This window comes from Ascidiella aspersa, chromosome 2 (assembly GCF_963924565.1).
Source record: "Ascidiella aspersa chromosome 2, kaAscAspe10.2, whole genome shotgun sequence".
Classification (NCBI taxonomy): Eukaryota; Metazoa; Chordata; class Ascidiacea; order Phlebobranchia; family Ascidiidae; genus Ascidiella; species Ascidiella aspersa.
The window spans coordinates 11,410,010-11,432,629 of NC_139448.1; the positions used below are offsets into that span (position 1 = coordinate 11,410,010).

The 22,620-nt window shown below is 38.4% G+C and overlaps 4 protein-coding genes across 4 annotated transcripts; 2 read left to right on the top strand and 2 right to left on the bottom strand.

Moving 5' to 3' along the window:
• The first annotated feature begins 1,824 nt into the window (after positions 1-1,824).
• Positions 1,825-5,768, top strand: LOC146163647 (uncharacterized). Its single transcript, XM_083380558.1, has 3 exons — positions 1,825-4,278; positions 4,628-4,733; positions 5,302-5,768. The coding sequence occupies exons 1-3, from the start codon at positions 3,269-3,271 to the stop codon at positions 5,668-5,670; spliced, it is 1,485 nt and encodes a 494-aa protein (XP_083236684.1). The 5' UTR covers positions 1,825-3,268; the 3' UTR covers positions 5,671-5,768.
• A 3,966-nt stretch (positions 5,769-9,734) lies between these two features.
• On the top strand, positions 9,735-12,292 carry LOC146163648 (neurotensin receptor type 1-like). Its single transcript, XM_083380560.1, has 4 exons — positions 9,735-9,909; positions 10,498-10,713; positions 11,281-11,464; positions 11,713-12,292. The coding sequence occupies exons 1-4, from the start codon at positions 9,750-9,752 to the stop codon at positions 12,290-12,292; spliced, it is 1,140 nt and encodes a 379-aa protein (XP_083236686.1). The 5' UTR covers positions 9,735-9,749.
• A 714-nt stretch (positions 12,293-13,006) lies between these two features.
• LOC146163649 (ribonuclease H2 subunit A-like) lies at positions 13,007-16,728 on the bottom strand. The gene is made up of 6 exons (XM_083381051.1): positions 16,138-16,728; positions 15,169-15,370; positions 14,918-15,056; positions 14,288-14,459; positions 13,506-13,589; positions 13,007-13,272 (listed from the first exon to the last, which is right to left on the bottom strand). Exons 1-6 carry the CDS (start codon positions 16,262-16,264, stop codon positions 13,094-13,096), a joined length of 903 nt encoding a protein of 300 aa, XP_083237177.1. The 5' UTR covers positions 16,265-16,728; the 3' UTR covers positions 13,007-13,093.
• LOC146163650 (heterogeneous nuclear ribonucleoprotein A3 homolog 2-like) lies at positions 16,605-17,761 on the bottom strand. The gene has a single exon (XM_083380561.1). The coding sequence runs from the start codon at positions 17,724-17,726 to the stop codon at positions 16,605-16,607; it is 1,122 nt and encodes a 373-aa protein (XP_083236687.1). The 5' UTR covers positions 17,727-17,761.
• Positions 17,762-22,620: the final 4,859 nt, after the last annotated feature.

A 22,620-nucleotide genomic window follows, 5' to 3' on the forward strand; every position in this document is an offset into this window, starting at 1 on the left:
CATGTAGTGTCCGAAAGCGACGCTTTGACGCCAAAAACTTCGGCTGTACAAATCAAGTTTCTGGCCCTGCGAAGCTGGTACAGCCGTACAAGATCCGACCTTGATTTTGTTGCGAAATTTAGCAATGATTGGACTGCCACATCGCTTTATTGGTTGCTTGTATAAACGTGCCGGTATGCAAGTCGGTAAACTGAAAGTATCCGTCGAAGGGAATGGCGACCGGTTCTCATGAGTGAACTCGTCTAAAAACTACATTTCCTGGCTATTTTGTGTTATGCTCGGGTTCCTGGTGATTGTCAAGTTAAGGTCGTATTGTGTTGTAGAGGGTGGGCTGGGCATTTTTTAGAATGCAACAGGCTAAAAAAATTGAAAAACCGTTGCTCTAAACCAGTGATTCCCAAACTGTGTGCCGCGGCACACTAGTGTGCCTCGAGAAATTGTCAAGTGTGCCGCGAAACTTTTTTTAATTTAAGAAAAGAAGAGTATATTAGTATTGCAAATAGGTATACGCGCGAGCATTTTAGACTGAAATTCGCACTATTCATTATAATTTAATAATTTCAAAAAAAAAAAAAAAAAAAAAAAAAAAAAAAAAAAGTTTGGGAACCACTGCTCTAAACTAAACTGTCAAATTTGGGTAAATTGGCTAACTAGAAAAATTCAAAGCTATCTTTTGACTGCTTGATTGTGGGAGATTAGTCCCAAAGGTCCAGTTGGGCATTTAAAAGGGACAGCGCCAATTATTTATTGTGTGACGTTTGGCGTAAAACATTTTTATTCTTAGGTGGTTTTGGAAACAAATCCTGATTCGGTAAACCAGCAAAGCATTTTGATAATTTAGCAATTAATAAACAAATATTTTCTAGAACAATGTAAATATTAAAGATCTATACTTTTTAGTTTAAAATGATCTACATAACATCAGTTGTCGTTTATTCAAAACACAAGAGTATAATGCTATACTTTTTCTAATTGCTTCTAATCAGCATTTTGTTTTCTGGCCAACATGTGTAGAAATATACTAGTATTTCGTAGCCAGTTACAAAAAGGCACACAGCTTTCCACAAACAAGGTTAAAGTTTTTAAGCCGCACGTTAAGGCAATCCGGTTGAGCTCCTATCTGTTTGTTTGTAGTAAAGCAACGGTTTGGATAATAATTGCTCTAGGCAGCGGTCGGGTCGGGCGAATTAGATTAAACATCACCTCGTGAACACCGAGCTGCGGTGACTGATTCCTTATCGGAATGGTTATCTGATCAACGGGCGGTTTCCGTAAGTGCGAGCAACACCTTTGGACAGAAATCCAAGCTAGCTCGCAACACAAGAAATAAAGGTGGCCGATCGAGTTTGTCTTGTCTGAAGAACGATTGTCAATCAACTTTCCGTTCTAACATAAGAATATAATTGCACAACCTGTGACGATACTGCTTTATGTTTTTTGTTTGCTTTAAAAGTTGCTGAAGTCGTGTTGTCTGCTATATAAAGTGATTCTACATCATTTCATTTTTTCTTTTTTTATAACCACAATATATAATTTTAATATAAGTTAGTACAAAAACCGGCGTAAGGGTTACGTAATTGTTTCAAAACTACCGCGTATTGCGTAAAATGTGGTAAAGGAAAATGTGGGAGCGGCTTTCAGGATAACGAAAATAATTATCTTAAAAACAGGGAACGTCGCAATTATTCCTTTCGCGAAACTCTCCCTACCACGTCACTAAAATAACAAGTTGCCGCAAGTGGTCTTTGGTTTACAGAAGTGCACTTTGAACACAAAAAGGGGGTTATTTAGGTTGTAGACTTCGTTTGCATGTAATGTTAAACACAACTGGTCTATACGTTAGAACAGCGATGTAGAGCGACGTTGTAGAGGTTGTTCGGTATAAAGTCAAGTGATACAATTAGTTTTGCTCCTATATAGTGTGCGTCGTGGCCATTTCGACGTTTGCTATGTCTTTGTCAGAGTTAGGGAATGGTTAAGTTAGCAAACATTTGGAATATTGCTGGGTTTAAAATGCATACTATGAGGGATTATAACGGGTAGTCCGCATGCTACCGTTTGGTTTTATTTAGAGGTCATTTTTAGTTTTATTGATGTTTGCAAATATAATCAAATTTCAGGCCATTTTTTCGATAAATCTAATTTTGTAATGTTTGCTTTAAATCTATAAGCTATGTAAAAGCAGAAGTCACAGTTCGAACCAACAAGGTGTTGTAATTGCTTCTACTTACGCACATTCTCATTTTATTGTGAAATTACCCGTGTACCTCGAGTACATTAAATGCGTGCTTAGCATTGCGGCGCCAAACAACACGAGGTCTCACTTGACATACATTTTTTACAACAAGTGCGAAAATTCGAAAATTGAGCTGAGAAGACGTGTTGATTAAAGCTTCTGAACTTTCCGAGAACTGGTTTATGATCTAAGAACCACAGCTGCTAAATATAATTAATGTTCGCGAACAGATAAACGATGCGAGCTGTAGAGCAACTGATAGTCTTGCCCGTATGGAATGCCGCAAATTTTCGAAACAAGTATTTTATTAGTCAGTGGTAAAATTTGCTACCGATAACCACTAACACTCTTGTGGAACTCAAGTTTAGAAAACATTTTTTTTCCTTTGTGTTCTATATATACATTGGCAGTGATATCAGCATTTTACTGATATTTAACCTTGAGAAAATGAAACCTTATAAAATAGTCAAACAGAAATGATTTAAAAGTAAAGATTCTACATGCCAATATTAATTTGTTAACTTAAATATATGATTTAATTGTTTCAGTTTGGTTGGTTTTAATTCAATGCCATTGTCTTTATTAATTTGTAAAGATTGAGTTCGGGAAGGTTAATTAATCTGAGTTCAAAACGCTTTTACTTTTGTTAAACGAGTGAGGTATTTGCCAAATAAATAATGGTTTTGCTGTAAGGAGTACCCTGGAATCAGTTTTAAAGATTGAACAAGGTTATCTGCATAAAACTAGCCGCATTTATTGTGCAAAATCACCGAGCTTATTCGTGCACGTATAATCGCATTATTGCAACCGCGACTTTTCTTATTTTGCCTATCTTTTGTGTGCTTAACCGCAGGTGCTGTACTTAGTCTGCGGTGAGTCTGTGCCGACAAATAATTCCGCACCTCCAGGCTTGTGCACAATATCGCTAACGTAAGCCGAATGCACAGCAACAAACTTGTGAAGTTATGGTAACGGCAAGCGGTCGCCCGCAGTAGCGAAACGGTAGCCATATTTGGTCCCCGGTTCGCCACGATGATGCAGATTCTGGAGAAACTGCCGGGAATCACAGTAGAACGCTGTTCGCTCCTCGACCGAAGTCTCACCTTTTCTGGACAGGACCTCCCAACGCGCAACTCCCCTCCGCGTCGCTTAGCAACCAGCGCGCAGCCTCCAGTTATGGCAAAAAAGCGTGCCCCCGCCGCCCAGAGCCTTTTGAACGCGCACTCTGTACCAGCGCAAAAAACTACAGCCACCGAACAAAGTTTGCTTGTCGCTGCCGCTGAAAAGCCAGTACGAAGAGCCATGGACGTGGTAAGGCCCGTATCACGTGATTACAAGCACAGGGGAGCCTACCAGTCGCGCCCAACCAGTCGACGTACCTCCAAGCCAGATATAGAGGTTTCCGGCAACGCGGCTCTGATTCGTACCGTTCCCGCTCTCAGTGTATCGCCGGCGCCACCAGCAAACAACGAGGACATTTTTCCGCAGGAGCCGGCCCCGATGCCAAAGTCGATACTGAAAAGGGCGGGTTCCGGGACTAGCAACCGTTCTTCACGATCGCTCGGCGTTATGTCGCTCGATTCTGGCATGGCTAAGCTCACGGCGTCACTGATTCAGCGCGGCAAGATGCAGGAGGCCGCCGCCATTCACAAGATCGCGACTAAGTACGCCTCCGACAGTCTCCCGGCCAATAACGGGCGGCGGGAAAACCGGCGCCACTCGCCAGAGCTCGAAAACCTTCCACAATTGGGCGCCTCATTCCGGCGCGGAAAACGGACGGAAACGGAAAATTCGCGCACCAATCGAGCTGGTTCCGCCAGCCGGAACGACCCGACTCGGTTGGTCACAGTTTCGCCTTCCAAGAGCGTCACCTTCAAGCTGGACCCTGAAGTCAGCCGCGAGAACCGCGCCGCCGCTGCTGCGAGACTAGGGCAAGGCGGACGAGGTGGAGCTAAGTGGAGCGTGTCGCTGTCGCAGAACCAGGAACATCTGCGAGCCACCAACCTTGTCCCCACCGCGGTGCCGGAGTTTACTGTGAAAAGGTAGGTATTTTGACCGAGAATAACGTGTGCGTCAGCCAACATACCAAGGCGTTGGAGTTATCATAACCAGCATGTGTATTGACCTTATGGAAACTTTTTATGAGTCATAATAACTTTTGTAACACCACAGCACAAGTATATGCCCTCCTTTTAAAACTAATTACATCACCAAAACTAACAAAGAGCCACATAAGAAGTACTGGAATATCGACTTGGTGAGTGAGCTTAATCCCTGACAAGTTGGTCTTAAAAGGTATAAATATAAATAAAACCTTCACCAACCGCCCGGGTGCAAAAGCGTTGAAGCTTTTGCGCAATCCTCTAACTTTAGATGTGCTTTTTTATAAAGAAGCAACCCAAAATCCCGAGAATCTCGCGTCAAGTTACCCTTGGATCATTGTTTTACGAACGCCGGTTTGTCTGAGGATGGACATGATCCGATGACTCGCGAAGAGGTTAGTAATTTCGAAAAAAATGTGATAAATTTTCACTGACTGATTAAATATAAGACAAGACTTGTGTTTGGCACCATTTTAGCACACTTCAGTTATTAGACCGAGGTATTTTTTAGTAAAAAAACTTCATAGGCCTACTTAAAAAATCGTTTTAAATTATATTTTCAACGTTCCGCTTAAAACTATAATAGTATATTTTGCACTTTCAAATAACACTTACTCTTTTCTACATTGTTTAGCAACAAGGTATAAAAGCACCTAAGTCAATATTTTTTAAATGTTAACACTCGAATTGAATGTTGCTGTTTATTGCTGCACTTGCGCCAAATTCGTAGAACGTTTTTGTTTTTTGTATGATCAGTTCATGCGATGTGTGAACAAATGATCCTTGGTTCACACAGACATTTATGTACACACAGACGTTTATCATATGCTAAATACGGGTATTGGTAATACAGGGCAATTTTAACCATGGGTGTGACACGACGAATAGCTATCAATTTAAAGCAAAACAAACCAACCTTAAGCCAGTATTTTGTTGACAAATTAATACAACGTTTTGTTACAGCATCGAAAGTTCGTCTTAAACAGCTATTCTTCGTCGGCTCTCTTGCGACCCCGTGCGGACGGCGGGATTACAGGTGTGAGCGGAATTCACCTGATGGCCGATCCCTACCGACGGTACCTGATGGCCAGGGCCGCCAACGAGGCCAAGCGTTTCTCGGTCGAATCCAAGAAGAAAACAAGCGACAGGCACAACAATAACGCCTACCGCGAGGTGTCGCACGCGGGTTCGCTGACCGACGATACGTCACGTGACATGAACAAGCAGAAACCGGTCGCGTCCGGTTTGGACCGCACTTACGCCTTTCTGCCCTCGCCCATCTATCACCACATGCCCGCTCCTCTGCCCACCGTCAAGCGCAGAGGCAGATAATGATGTCGAGTGCCGGATTTGCTTGTTTGAATATACACGGACCCGGGTCACGCAAACACACATACGAGCCTAGATAAAATAGCTAATAAAAATAAGTCAATTTCGGCTTTGGCTTGAAATTGAGTAGCACCTTCTTGAATGGGTAGCGCCTCCCTTACCCCGACCGAAGTGTAAAAACAATTCAACTTAATGAAAAACTGGGTTATTGGTAGGCCCTAGTTGTTTTATAGTATTTTTTCTTTACAACAAATCGATCAATTCTCTAAATTAGCATACATTTAATTGTTCTTTTTGTGCCAAAACGATCAGGTGCACAGCCTTTATTGAATTGCGCACACGCGCCTTTTTTGTTGGTGGTGCAAGTTATCTTTTGCTTTTTTGTTTGTTTTGTAGTTATAATAGCTTATCTTGCCTTTTAAATATATCTCCTGTGTGTGGGAAAAGCAAAACGGTGCACCTCCTGACTTTGCTACGGTTTGCCACGGCCTTTCCTACACACCCGCGATTTTTTATGGTGTACGTTTCATTTATTATTTGCGTGTAACGAATTGTTCCTGCACTTAAAACAAAACTTTGCTCCAGTCGGTGTCTAACACTATATTGCAGAAGCTTTGACGTACTTTTTACGCGAATGGAACATCAATAAATTATATTAATATGCATATAAAAAAACATGTTATCCATAATAATAAAGTTTAATTCCCAAATGCAAGTAAAGCCTACCTTTCGTCAAAACCTTAACCAATTTAATAAACTCATCAACATCATTCAATATCTTCTTTAAACTTGTGATCATATGTAAAGGTTTTCTAAATTTTTTATGGGAAAATAATTTATTTCGATTGCATGGAAAATACGTTGGCTGGTTTATGTTTTGATTATGCTGTGATGGCGTATTGCCTGCGGTCATTAAGACAATGCAAAAATAAAACTGGAGCCATATAACATGAACAAACTCGTTATTTTGAGAGTATAGTTTAACTCTAATTATTTAACATCAGGATTTTTAAAACCAACAACGAGATTTACCTAATGTGTGCATATTTGTAATTAACAGGGATCCTAAATTTATTGTTTCTTTTGTAACGATTAGGGCTACTATACACCTTACTAGTTCGTTGCAGGGAACGATAAATCACAAGTTTAATTAAGGTTGCTCACAATAAAATATGACCACATAGCTTTGAAGTATTTCAACCAGGCTAAAAAAAGCATGATGCAACAAACAGAAAGAGAAAATACAATGGGAAAATTTTAAAATATTGAAATTGAGCAAATATTATTATACTGATCGATTTCTTCTCCGATACCTGGATTAGCAAAGGCTTACAAAGGTATAGCAAAAAACAGTTTTTGCCGTCACCCGCGGCGTCACCCAAAATACCGCCTTTGCAAGGAAATGTTGCAATAATGCGGCTTACGACAATATAAAGCTCTACGAATGTGCGAATAAAGGTTTTTCGCGCTGAACAAGATGAACTTTACAAACGCTTCTTCGTCAGGTAGGATCTGTTAGTTTATTTATCTAAAGAACTTTTTCTAGAGGACTAAATTTTACTTATGATATGTCTAAATGTGGTTCGCCGCAATGTCCATACGTTTGTAGTATAAAGTTTGTCAAATATATTTTCAAATTGGATTAAGTTCACATAAGAAATGCATTCGAATCTCAGTCTAATATTTGACATCATTTTCATAAATAATTATGTTGGGCCAGCACAAGTAGTGTCACAACTTTAATTTGATTTAAAAAAGGATTTGATTGGACTAAATATGGTTTAAAAAAAGATAAATTGTCCAATATTTAAACAATAAAACAAAACAAATTTCAGTTTAGCCTATAATGTGTCACCAAACAGCACCTTATTTTACCAAAAATAATAACGTACAGTAAGATGCGCTGTGTCCGGTCAAACTTGAAACAAAAAAAAAAAGGTCAGCAAACATTTAAAGTTAGAATCCGAAAACGTGCAAACATGATGATTTCAATCGCAAGTTGAACAATATTAGGTTGTAATACGCAGGTTTTTTTTTTAAGGTTTGGTTTGGGTGACCGCTAAGTAGTTTTAAGAGACCGCAAGTGTTTCATTTAAATACCAAAAAGCTGCAAGTCCAAAATTTGGGAAACCGCTGGAGAAATTTGAAATTTCACTGGGTTGGTATGCTTAATGGTTATGCTAATAATCTGCAAAATATTACGCGGGGAAAGATAATTGCAGTCGTATTGTATTATTCGGCACTTTTACACCCTTAACAACCTCATAGATATCTCGCAGTCGCGGGATTATTTAGCCTATACGCATTTAATTATTTCATAATATTATTCCATCTTCTTACAGTTTGGGCGGGGGGTCGTGAATGTGCGCATATATTTAAATTGAGATATCTAGCAAAATATATGCGACAGTCCAGAGGAGGGGTCGGAAATCTATGGCTTGCGAGCCATATATGACTCTTTTTGCGTCGCCATATGGCTATTTTGATGAAATAATCTTCTTTCGAGATGAATCTAAGTTATCATTTCTCAGCATGATCTGAATAAACTGCACGCCAACAAGACCGCTTTTCTAACTTTTTATTTCCTTTTTATTACACATATCAGCAAATTTTTGGAGCTTCGCGCGAATACTTATTGTTTTTTGACTGTTATGTGTTATTCTGTTCGGGGAATCTCTATCTCTTAATATCTGAAAAGACCCTATTCTTTTAACTGAACTACGTAATCAAAGTTGTGCAAACTTAGCTAATTTATTTTTGGACTTATTTTACTCTAATCTTACACTAAAAGTTGTAAGAGTTGAGCAAAAGTCAGATTCTTAAAATTCTCAAATATCTCTCGGCACCCTTGGGCATTAGAAATGGCACACAAGGGTGTCGCGGCACCCCTGTTGATAACTACTGTACTAAGGTTATTGTTTTACTTCACTTTCACCGACTTCGGTAATTTCAACAAATGTATTTTGGAACGTCTTTTTCTAGTTGTGTTATTTCAGTAACTTTTATTTCCAGTAATTCACTAACTCTTTAAATTTGAACGATATTATATAATGAGAAATAATTTTGTAATTCGTACGGTTTTGACAACACGTGGTAAAACACATAGCGAATATGAACTTATCATAATGGGGTTCAAATTTTAACTTTCAAGTATCTAGGGTTGGATTGGTTTAAATATTTCAATTTGGTCATCCACTTTTTTGTGGTGTTTGATAAAATAACAACCCAGCCAACAAGAAAATCAATTAAAATTCCTATTGGGGAGGAGTATTTGATAACGGGTCAACATCCTGAAATGTTACAGGCGACAGACGTTAGCCTACAAATAACGCACAGAATGTCAATATGGCGGTCGGCTAGTCGAATTGATCAATATTTGCGTAAAATGACCTGTCACAGTCACAGCTTATTTTGTGGTATTTTCCCAGCAGGTTACTACAGGTTGGATTGTCGATTTTAAATAAATGTTATCAATTTGACTTAGCAGACGGTAAAACCATTTTTAAAAAACACCTTATTAGAGCGATTTTCTTCTCACTAATAATAAACTAACGAATCATAAGATCTTTACTGAACCGCGACAAACGACCATTCCAATAAGACCTACAAAGCGACAATATCCAAATCAGAATAATATGTGATTCTTCCATACTATAAAAGGTTGTTTATATAGGCCTTATTTTGGCTATTTAGGCCTTCTTTCGATTTCGTCGTTAATACGACTACCTGTATTAGGTATTAGTCCTATTTACGCCTTATTTCTAACTACGCCGCCATATTTTTCGATGTATCTAGGTTCGCCCCCAAATAACAACGGTTAAGAAACTGTGCCCTAAAATATAACTCCTACACTTGTATCAATTTCGAAAGACAAAGCTTTACCAGGTAAAATTATTCAGCGTTACAAAGTTTCAGACTGTAAGCCCGAAACGATAAATCCTTCAACAAACACCGATAGATCAAATTTCACCCAAATTTGTCATACCTCCACAGAAAATATTACAACGGGAACGTCAAACATCATCATTTCATTGTTCATCGTCATATTTCTGGTTGTGGGAGTTGCAGGCAGCACCCTAACCATGGCGGTAATCTTCATCAACAAACACCTCCATACAGCCCCAAACTTGTTCATATTCAGTCTCTGTATCTCGGACCTTATTTCGGCGGTGGTCTGTTCTCCACTCTGGCTCTACAGGAGGACCTGGGGCTTTCAACACTGGCATTGGGGCTCATTTTGGTGTAAGTTAGACTTGTGATGTGTTGGCAATTGTAGACCTCCGTCACTAAAACATTATGATAAAACTCCGGTGATATTGACTTATCGATATAATCATACAGGTAGAAAGTAGTTTAAAATGGCACTCTGGGGAGATCAAGTAAGGAAAGATATAACAGGAAAAATATGCACACTAGGATGCATACCGCTTTATGGAGACCTTTAAAATGCTAGTTGTTGTTATCCTTTTACTACAGTTATAATTAAGCAAATTCCACCAGATATTTCGTTAAATGATGGAGAAATCGTTGCTATTGCTTACTTGTCGTTCGTGCTAAAAATATATTTGTATATAACGCTATGTGTAATCAGGAAAGGGAGGTCAACATCCAACATTAACTAAAAGCCCTTTTATCTTCGACGTTGTTTAAACAAGAAAGACAAGAGCTCTCCTATTTCGCTTTCTCCCGCTGTCGATATTTTCTTTGCGTGTCATATTCTATTAAGCAGAAACCACCAGTGTTTGTTTTCAGGACAATATAACAATGTCCATGGGTAGGCCTATATATGACAAACAAATATTTTTATTCAATTTTTGTTAAATTTTTTAGGCAAATTTTACTGGACCAGCGATTTTACAACGAGTTACGTGACGTCATTGCACATTTTTTCCTTTGCCGGGTTGCGCCTTATCGCCATCAAGCGGCCATTCCTCATTGCAAAGATTTCCAGGCCGATCACCTTAATATACATCGTCTGTCTGTGGCTGGTGGCACTCATAGCTGCTTTGCCCCTGGTAGATTTTATGGGAGTTGATGACTACAGAGGTTAGTATAAAAAAATCTAAATTTAGAAAACATTGGACCGTAAATTCCATTCTATAATACAGCTTAACCTTTTAGACATTTAGACTTTCATATCTATACTGCTGTTCAACTATAATGTTGGACTTGCAACTTTTTGGTATTTAAATGAAACACTTGCGGTCTCTTAAAACTACTTAGCGGTCACCCAAACCAAACCTTAAAAAACACCTGAACATGTCTATAAAAAGCTAACTATGTTTATTTTAAGGACATTAAATAACGTACAAAAATGTAACAAACTGCCATTCGTATAATTAACGTTTCAACATAATTCTAGATATTTAGGAAAACCACCCCGTGATTGTTGAAGGGCAATAAACGAAACCTTTTAGGACATTAGGTTTTGACTAACTGGTAATCGAAACAGTCGGATTTGTAAAATTATTAACTGTGGCAAAAAAGTTTTGCTAAGTATAACAAACAAAATTGTAACCTTAGATAAGCCGTTAAGACATTTACGTAAGACACAAAATGAATCCATGAGAAAATAAGTTTAATTCGCCAGTGGATTGTTGTTCTTTTGTATAGACGACGAACCATTCGGAAGCAGCTGGCCGGCCTGTTCAATACTGGATGTAACAGACGTGGATTGCTGCGTGCAGCAGTATAACATCTACATGGCAATAACAAGCCCGCTGTTCTTTTATGCGCCTGATATCTTTGTGATAGTCTTCTCCGTGATGATTGCGAAAACGCTCGTGCAGCGACGCAAGTAAGCCTAAACGCATTTAACATTTGCTGACAGGCTTTGTGAATGTGCTAAGCTGAGTAACCAGCAGTGAGCGTATTACAACCGCAGAGTCTCATTTGAGTAATACGTGTCGTGTTTAAATGGCACGTTAGCGTCAATATTTCAACTGGCAGTTTGGGCAAATTTTCGTGTAGGCTTACTATCATTAATTTAGGCCTTGTTGTATTATATATGGCATCGCGATAGTAACACCTTAACGTAACATTTAGATGGATGAAGCAGTACCATTCTCCTACGCCGAAGCGATCCCTGAGGGGCCAATCTAACCCTGCAATTGCGACGGTCTGCGAAAACCTGCCGGACATCGTAATTGATGCAAACAGCAGTGTTCAAGCCAACGAGCGGCAGATGAATTCACCAGAACCATGTGAAATCCCGATGCCGCAATTGGCGACTTCGCCAGTTCGAACCCCACCAGCGGCAGTCAGACAGCAAAACTGTTCATCCTCCGACGTTATGCATTATCAAAACCTGAGGCGCGTTGTCGTTCAACTCACTCTCATTACGTTTGCCTTTATGGTTGGCTACATTCCACAAACGGTGTATTTGCTCTGGACAACCGTAACACCAAAGCATGATATTTACGCCACCGACTACTGGTTTGGCGTCTCGACCTACCTCTGCCTTAGGTTCAGCGAATGTCTGAACCCGATTTTTTACAACCTTGGTTCTTGTAACCTTCGCATGGCGTCGAAGAAACTTTTGCGACGCATATTCTGTCGCGAAAAAGCGAGAACTGTTATGACAAATCACCGACCAAGAGCAGCAACTGTAGGAACGCAGCTTTAAAAGCCGTTCAAAACGGTTTGCCACATTAGCCTCTTGGCCAAACAGCATACATACAAGCCTTACTAATTTACCTCGATGCTATCCATTTTCCTGTACATTTATTATATCATCTTCCAGGTATCCTAGCGACATACGTGCTGTTTTAAATTAAGGATAGTAACGGTCACAAAGCACATTTTTTGGCAACTTTTACTACGTAAATAAAAATTTGTTTGCGCCTTGTGACTCAAACTATTTTAAGTGCAATTTATTTTGAAATAGACTATAAATGCCGTTATTTCGAGCAATATGCGCATAAGGTGTCACGGATCCACTTTTTGCGCACGTTTAATTAGCTCGAAAACAACCAGTTTTAAAAGTTTTAAGATTATTTGTTTTATGACGTAACTTTTGACGTCATTTATAAAAGCTTCATGGACATCCTAAACAAAAATTTTGGATCCGCTCCTGGTAGAATCAAGAGTCTTTTTTCATAAGGTTTTCTCGTAATTTTGAAAATAAAATCTCTAAACGTATCAGGGGTGTCTTTTTTGTTTTTTACCATCTCTCTTACTAAAAAATCGACAGAAAACAAATAGATGTAAGATCATCCAACTGGTAAACTGACAAAATTTAACGTTTTTAACTAAACAGCGAACCGGTTTGTAATACAAGTTCTCAAACATTTTGGATACCGCTATGCAAGAACACTCAATTATACAATAAACGTAAGTTTGGTAAAAAGTTTTACTAGAAAAACAAAGAAAAAAAATCGGGCAGTGAAAAACGATGGACAGTAGAAGGTAAGAGAACAATTAACTTTCAGAGAGTGGCGACAGAAGTTAAGTTGTTGTCGATAAAATAGCGATGCCTTGGGTCCGGATTGGAGGAACCGAAAAATGAGGTAATGGCAGGAGTTTTGGATGACGAGTCGCCTTCTGATTGGTCGTCGTCGTCGGGCCAGTGAACCGGAACCGCCTCGTCGTCTAATATCTTGCTAGCTACAGAGTGTGGTCGTACAAATTAGATTTATGATTGTTGCGTTGAATTTTTTCTGATTTAAAAAAATAAGTAACAAATTCGTGATAGGTAACTTTAGATTCGGGGTTGGGTTGTTACACTGCCAGATGTCTCGCAGCAAAATCAATTGAGGCAAATTGCAATACATTATAAGAAGTGAGTTAACAAGTGTGGCGATATAAAATTTAACGTGAAAACGGGGCGCGATATTTACCTGTCGACCAACTAAAGCGCACGAAGCCCGGAAAGCCGAAAACGGGGTCGATGTTCTTGCGAAGCCACGCCTTCGTCAGTGGGTCTGCGAACAAACAAACGAAAACTCATGACCTACATTTTTACATCGTGTACGCGGTCGAGTAATGTATACATATGGGAAGTAAAGCACTGTACAGCTCTCCATTAATATAGGGCAGTTTGTGCTGAATTTAGTGAAGCAATGGTGTCATGGTTGTTTCACGACTTTCCTCTGAACCTATGTAGTTGGTAGAGCGACTGTCCCGGTATGTCCGGAGGTCGTGAGTTCGAACCTTACTGCAGGGTGGTTGTTTTTTTAGCCTGGATCTGCTTGCACTAAAATCGTGATCAGGCAAATAAGGTTCGATTGTTTTGTTCCCAGGGAGAGCAGCCAGGAGGTAGCTGTCATGGCAACGCTACGTAAACACATCCAAGAGCGGGTATAAAAAGTGGGGTTGGACGTGTGAATCCTCTTTAAGATATAAGCCAGCAAACATTTATTATTATATAAAAGTTTGTCGTCAAAAACTGTTCGGCCTGTGCGCGGGGTAACAATAGAAAGCTCCGGTTAAATACTTTTTATGAGCGTTGTAGGATTCAAAATGAAAAATAATGGCGGATTAGAGGCGAAACGAATATTAAGTTTCAACCAGTCAACGCGGTCTTCTTTACATAAGAATTTGAGCTAAAGTTTCAAAAATATGGCAAACCATTTTTCTTTATCGGAAGTTCAAAATATGTGTCAGGCTCTTTTAAAAATACCTGCTGGATATCCGGAACCGTGGTCTTTGCCGATGTCATCGCCTTCGTTAAATGTCCACTCCTTTATGACCCTGTCGCGACAGACTTTGGCGCAAATGCTAGCAGCACTTACAACAGGAAATTTCGCGTCAGCCTTCTTCTCAACAGTGATGTTAATGTCAGGAAAAAGTTTCTGAAAAAATCCAGAAAAAGGGCACTATTATGCTTTTTGTACTGCTGGTACTGTTCTTGATAGATTAATACTATCAGGTAGCTTTTTCAATCTATTACAGTGACCTGATGCTTCCTCTTTTGAAGCCGAGAACAAAATGTTATTTAAAATTATTTGCCAAAATATTATTCATTTTTCATACATTTGTGATTAGTCATTAGCATTGTGTGATCTAAGAACAAGTTTTTGGCAAAAACTTATTTCCAAATAGTTTTAAAAGTCTGTCCAATACATTTTTACTCACAATCTGATTATACATATATATATATTTATAATCTTGTTGCCTAAAACTGTAGTTTTGACTCTTGAAATAATAATACCCATTACCCAATCACCTTGTTAAATTTAACTTTTTTATGAAAACCCAAACCTGTTGCAAATAGAATACACTTTTAACAGTAGAAAAAACAGTAATTCACTTTTAACTTGGCCTGGTACGTTTCAGGTGGTCCAACAGTATCAACATAAACTTCTTTCACATCAACTCCCAATTTGATTGTGGATCGAATTAAGTCAATAGCTGTGTCATGGGAAAGGGCATTCAAGTTGTATTTTGTTCTACAAAGTAAAAATGTAACTGTAGTAGCCAGTATATATATATATTGCATACAAAAGTATAGCGCTTTTATAGCTGTATCAATAAATTAGATCTTTCTAAGCAACTCTCTACCTGCTCAGCATTGATGTCGATATGCAATTTGGCGACAAAATGTTGGTCATCCATCCAATAAAATCATCAGTTGCATTATTGAGAGTGACAAATAATTCATCCCTTTTTTCTTCACTCAATGCTTTTGAATCATCACAACCCATATCAGCTAGGTCTTGCTTGCGCGCAACGGGACAGAAACAAGCAGAGTACACCATAGGTCCTAAATATCAACATTTTAAATGTTTGTTTATTCTACACTTTTAATTAAACCATATTTTTGTGTATATAACTAACATATATAGCTTATAGGCTTTTTATCATGGATGGATATATATTGGTATATAACAGGGTTGTCCCACCTTTTAGCCGAATGGGCCGCATTGCCACTATAAAAATTACGATAGGCGGCAAAACCTATTAAATTAAATGGGTGACATCATAAGTTACGTCATAAAACAACTTAACTTATAATAAACACCCACTCTTTGAGAGTGAACCTGTGCGTAAATATCGCCATGCCGTATCATGTCATGGTTAGACACCTTTGGGCTGATATATTTCCTTAAAAAGGTCCCCAAAAACACACATTCAGAAAAACACCAGTCTTGCTTAGCAATAATGGTGCACAAAAGTATTCAACGGATGTTGAAATGCGACACTAGACTCGTTTATAGCTAAAATATATAAGATTAGGCCTACATCAAACACTGTGAGTTGTACACGTTTTGATGATAGTGAAAACAATTGTTACTGAAAGTGAGAATAAGTGGTGGGCCGCATGCAAACATTGGGCGGGCCGCGGGTTGGACATACCTGGTATATAACACAAGCTACTTTTAACTAAACCATATTTTTGTGTATATAAATAACCTAATAGCCTATAGGTAAGCTTTTTATCATCGATGGATATATATTGGCACTATATAACAAGAGGTATGAAACAAAACCAAAAAAATAAACAAAATATCGCATTATTTCAAATCTTACCAAGAACTGGGCCCCTTCCAGCTTCATCAATTCCAAGGCAACAAGGTCCTGACTTCAACTCTTTTGCAATTTTAGAGTTAAACTTATAATTTTCACCATTGTTTGCTAAGTATTTTGAAACGTCCATGACTATATTTAACGTTATGTAACCTCACTAAACTAGCAAATAAACACATAATATTGACAGTTTTTGCTTTGACGTATATTAAAATCGATATCAAATTGTGAGCTGGACAAATAGCATATTATGTTTAATAAAACTGTCATTAGAAATATATTCTGAAGAACAACGTTATTCATCAAAGCAAAATTTGGCGCATCTTAATGACCTTAAAACAGAGTTGAGAAAAATAATGACAGCAAAGGCTGACAATCTATTTATTAGAAAAACAACTAAACAAGGAAGTGCGGACAGAGGTTGAGCGGAAATATTGAAGCATTCCTTTAGGTGTGGATAAGTTGAACCTCTAATAGTTTCCCCTGCCTCCACTTTGTGATTGTCCGCCATAACCCCCATAGCCATTATTGCTACCACCTTGATTGTCATATCCTTGACCATAACCACCGCTGCTGTTGTTGTAACCACTACTGTTGTAACCACTACTGTTGTAATTGCCACCGTAACTGCTGCCGTAGCCGCCATAGCCAGATGTGTCAGGATATGAACTGTAACTATTTCCCCCAGAGGAACCATATCCACCACCACCACTACCACTACTACCACCGCCGCCATAACCACCCCCATAAGGACCACTGGAGCGAGACTGCTGGCCGTGATGAGATTTCATTGGGCCATAATTTGACTGATCGCCACCCCAAGATGAGCCGTAATCATTACCACCACCATAACCAGCATTTGAACCTCCATACCCACCATAACCATCATATGAACCATAACCATTGTCACCTCCACCACCACTACCACCACCATAACTCTGGCTACTTCCTCTGTTGCGTCCTCCACTTTGTCCCCCTCTTCTTTCGTAGCCCCCTCCACTTCGCTTTTGCTTGGTCTCAAGCTGTTGTTTTGCTTTCTCCATGTCTTGCTTAGACAGGGCTTTTTTGACTTCGCACCGGATCCCATTTATATTGTGATGCCGCTTGGCGACCAACTTATCGACAACATCAAAATCCGTGAATGTAACAAAGGCAAAGCCCTTGGGCTGTTTCTGTTCATTTCTAGGGATTTCGCACAACTCAACGGATCCGAATTGTCCAAAGAAATCCTGTAGAGAAGACTCATCACATCCCTCTTTTATGCCCCCAATGAAAATCTTTTTAACTTGATAATGTGCGCCTGGTTTTGAGGATTCTTCCCTCGAAACTGCTCTTTTTACGTCCATTTGTCTTCCATCCAGGTTGTGAGGTCTTCCCGACATGCAAAGATCAGCCTCTTCTTCTTTCTCGAATGTAACAAAGCCAAATCCTTTGGAGCGATCAGTTCCTTGTTCTCGTATCACAACACAATCATGTACATTGCCAAATTTAGCAAAATAGTCCCTCATACCTTCATCTGTAGTCTGATGGGATATCCCACCAACAAATAACTTACGACTCTGTTCTTCTTCATTTCCAGATTTAAAAGGCATTTTTGGCAAGAAATTGTCAAAATAAATTTAAGATAAAGTCTATGAACAAGAGAATACTTAAAACGATGGTCAGCCTTTTTCTAGCATGATTTACTAAATACAACTTACCAAGAGTGTAAAAGTCCGAAATTTAAAATGTGTAGATCATTTGAAAAAGTAAACAGTATGTTACAAGTTTTATAGATGTAATCCTTCATTGCAAAATTTTAGTGAGTTACTTTTACACCAACAAGCATTGGTTTGGGATGTTGCCTGAATGCATTCCAGTCCCTCCCCACCAATAATCTTTGGCGAGGAATGTTTGCCTAAAGCGATGCCAGTGATGTCATTTGCCATGAAATATAGAGGGCCTGTGAACTAACAATGAAAAAGGACCTTTCTAGTGTGTATACAAAACCAAAATTTTGATACAGAAATTCAGCAAAATATTATTGGAGCGAATTTTGATACCAGTCGTAATTATACGTTAATTTACTACACTACCGACCAGATTGGAGAGTATGACGTTCACTCTCTGCTCATTTTGTAAGGAATTTCAGTGAAATGTGTTTAGCCGCTAAAAGTCAATATTGCGGAAAACTTTAATGGATTTCAGTAGTAATTTGTTAACTGGTAATAATCTAATTAAATCCACAACATTCGCACAAATTTTAGAAGTACCTTTATTTACAGCAGCACAATCTTAGGCTGTGTAAACATTCCAATTTAAATTGGCATTTTTTGGTGATTAATTACGTCAGTATAACTAAAAAAATGTTGCAGGATTCTAAACCAGAGCGGAGTGCGCTAAATTGTCTTCTCCTAAAGTTATCTTACCGCTTATCCACTATAAAAAGTATATGACAAGTGCACCCGCGATTTATTTTTACCAGACTAGACCTGCATTTCTAGAAAATAAATATGCAACCAGTTTTCCCATATGTTATAGTGGCGGGGTGCACTTTTGACCTTAGTTACATCCAGTCACCCGATTTTTTTTCGGCCGTGCACCGCAAGAGGCGAAAACTGTCATACTTTTCAGATGGGCTGCTTATCACAGACACAGTGGCATGGCCGATAACAAAATATAACAGTTTTTACTTTACTGGTTACACAACTGAATTAACAAAGTCAAAATCAAAATTAACAAACTCAAAATCAAACCCGTCGTGTAAACTGTAGTTATAGTAAAATAACGTTTTACAACCATTTGCCAATTCAATATCGAAGGATGAATTAAATATGGAGAGAGCATGTGCACCAAGCGTAACGAGAGATCTTGTACATTTTCTTTACAACAGACCAGTAGAAAGCGATACTTTATTAACATTTTATTCTAGCACGCTTTACATATTTTACTTTAAGAGCTTAGATATTTTGTGTTATTAAACAAACCCATTGTGACGCTTTCAATCTTAGGGCAATTTTCTTAGCTTTATTTTTAGCAGAACTTTGGCGCTACCGGTCTGTGTTAAGTGAATGTTGTTTGGCGGGTTGATGTTAAGTTTATTTTCCTTCCCATGACTTTTACTAAAATGTTATTATGTGGATCAGTCTTTTGTCTTGAAACATCTCGAACATTTATCGTCAGTTTGGTGCAACTTTACTTTGAGGCTCCCATTTTAAATAGTATTCAGTTAATAGACTTTTCTCAGTTTAACAACGGCTTCAACAATGTTCCAAAAAGTGCGGATATACTTGTAATTATTTTTTTTATTACAAATATCCTATATGACCCAAAAGTAGGGAAAAGTGGGACAAAAAGGACCCCGGGAAAGAACAACGTTAACAACAAAGACTGGAAATTGCGATTAACTTAGTTAAAACGAGTTCCATAATGTGTTAGTAAAAAACAATACAAAACCGTATAGACCAGCGGTTCCCAAACTTTTCTAAAAATTTTGCTTGGCGGACCCGTTGCAATTATTTTGAAATTTCGCGGCCCTATAAAAATTCAAGGGTCAGATGACCCATGTTTCTTGTAGTACACTATACTGCAGTCACGTTTTTTTCTAATGTTACAACTTTTTGACTAATACGAACGATTCGCTGATAGCAGGTAGTACAGCATAATAAGTGCTTTATGATGTCACAAGAGACATCATAAAACACGATATATGATCGAATAATTAAGCATAACTCTAAGACAATCATGATGACAGATAATGTTTAAAACATAGACTAATGTTTAAAAAACATTCGCTAAAGTCTAATGTTGAAAAGCTTAAAGACTAATTCTCCTCGCGGATCCTTTGAAAATGCTTTACGGACCCCAGTTGGACCGCGGACCCCAGTTTGGGAACCGCTTGTATAGACCTAATGACGATCAAGCTGCCACAAACGATTACACGTATACTCAAAATAAAACATTAATAAGTACCATAGGTTTTAACATTTAACATCGTGCTGTACTCTCTTGTTTTTCGGGGGCTTAGTAGAGTGCACGAGGGGAACCGGTGGAAGTTATGGCCCTCAGCTGCCGACGACCACATCAAAATTTAAGATCCAGTAAACAATGCACAACCGAAAAATTGTGCGATTTCATACCTGAAATATTGTGATATTGGTGCAACGACCTATAGGCTTATAGGTCCAGTTGTTAAACGTAAACCATTTTTTTTTATTTTATCAACGCAGAGGTAGAAACCGCATCGGCTTCGATCAGATATTATCGGTCATCTTCTTCGTTCGATTTTGGCTACTCACTGGTTGACATCATAATCAATATTTGGCGCTTTATCATTCGCCAGCAACATAAGAGGTACGTGGGTTGATTTCACTCTCACTTCTCAGTTTCTTAAATCAGTATGCTGCTTTGAAAACGGAAGTGGCATCTTGCGACTTTCTTCGAGATAGAGCTCCTAATTTTGTATGCTCCGCAATTTCTCAATGGAAGCCAGTCTTTTTTGGCTGGTGTTTTAACTGTGTTTTTTTGTTTGGCATGTTGCCGACTGTTTCTACCATCTGGTTCCAGTTTACGTTGGGAAACTTTACAAATGGATGATTTCTCCTTGACCACAAAGTCAACTGATATTTGCGGAGACCACAAATTCAACTGATATTCATCCCTATTTTAGGCTCTTGGGAAACTAGTTGTAGTAATGGTTAAGTTTTCGTACACCGGAGTTCGCATTTTCGCATTGGTTGTCAACCTGTGCGTTTAAAAATGATCAGTTAGAATCACTAAGAAAATGAAACAGGAGTACAGAGGCTATCCACACTTTCTAATATTTTTGATCTTCGTGGAGGTCAATCAGGTCTTGTTACCTTCAATCGTGAAAAGTGGTAATTTAGAAAATAATTTTAAAACAAACTTCACTATCATAGCGGCCCAAAATATACAACATTGGCCTCATTGCTATTTATCAGCCTGAAATACTCTGATCAGCATACGCCAAAAGTTTGACGCAAGTGACCAGCACGGTTATAAACAAAACATTTCAAAAGTATGCTTTGACCTACCTGTTTGCTGCTACCCCTCCTGTTATAAAAACGGAGATCAAGATCATAATTACAACTAATATCATCGTCATGTTAAACACCAAATCTTTTCGGAATTCTTCCACAGACTGCGGAGCTGTGCCTATGGTGCCTACTACATTTCTTCAATTCCAGAAACTTGTTTGGTTCACGTTCAGACGTAAACGTGTGTATTTGAAACGAACGTACAAAGAAACAGAATTTTTGTTTCTGCTTTTTCCTTAAATATAACTATAGTACAACAAGAATCTTGAAGCAAAACTAATAAAACTCCGAAAAACTTTTAATTTGCCTAACCCCATTGTTTCGCACCTTATGTGACGTAACACTGGATGCCAGCATTGTGCAGATATAATTTACGTTTAGAAAATGAATTTATTTATGTAGGATGCAGAATAAATGTTGTCTGCTGATTGTCCTGTAGCACACCTTAAAAGGTAAGATTAAAGTTTACCTATGAAGACTCGACTGGGTTCTGGCAAAGTATTTTAATCCTTTAGTTAAATAAACTTAAAAAAAAATGTTAACGTGCTCAGTTGTTTAAACATTTTGTGTATTTGTCATTGGAACAACGCTGCAAAAGCGCGGAAAACGCTTGTTTCACACTAAAACTTTTATTGACTAGTTCCTAATCTTTAAATTCGACTAAAACCGAGGGGACGACTGATTAATAGAGCCCGCAAAAGTCGATAAAGTCAAATTTTTTTCAAAATTAAGGACCTCGTATGTCCACGAATCACAGAATAAAGTTTTTTCAGTACCTAGGGGTCTGTTTCTAAGAAGTTTATAGGTCAAAATAAAGTCAAAATTTTCAATAAGGTCAAAGTTTTCAATAAAGTCAAAATTTGTCAAATTATGGCTTTTGACAAAGTTTTTGTCTTTCTTGAGCGTAATTTTTTGTAAAAATCGTCGTGGAAGCACTGTAAATCAGGAACTGCGACACAATTAAACCAATGATACTATAATACTATAGTATCATTGATTAAACCATATTAACCCATAAAAGCAGGAAATATGTTAGAATGCCCACTTGGATCAGCAATAACTTTTTATCGCAAATTTTTTATTCCTTGTTACGTATTTAAATAATTCTTATGAAACACTTTCTCTTCATAAACGTGGTCTTTTCGAAGATCAGTAGTTTGGATTTTAGGAATAGCCCACTGATATTCTGTAATACAAAATACCTAAGCAAGCTTTTCTGTGGTGATTTCTTTACAGCCACCTAAAGGGGGTTACTTTACTTCTTCCCTGTTTAATTTGCTGTATATTAGTTACCATGCGGAGAAAATCGAGGCAAAGTGGCCTTTCCACAACCACAAGGACAAAATAACATAAGCTACCCAAATCTATCGCCAAAAAACACGATGCACTTTTTATAATCCATAAAACACCTGGACTTTTCGACAAAATATTACGTTTGGGTCTGAAATCG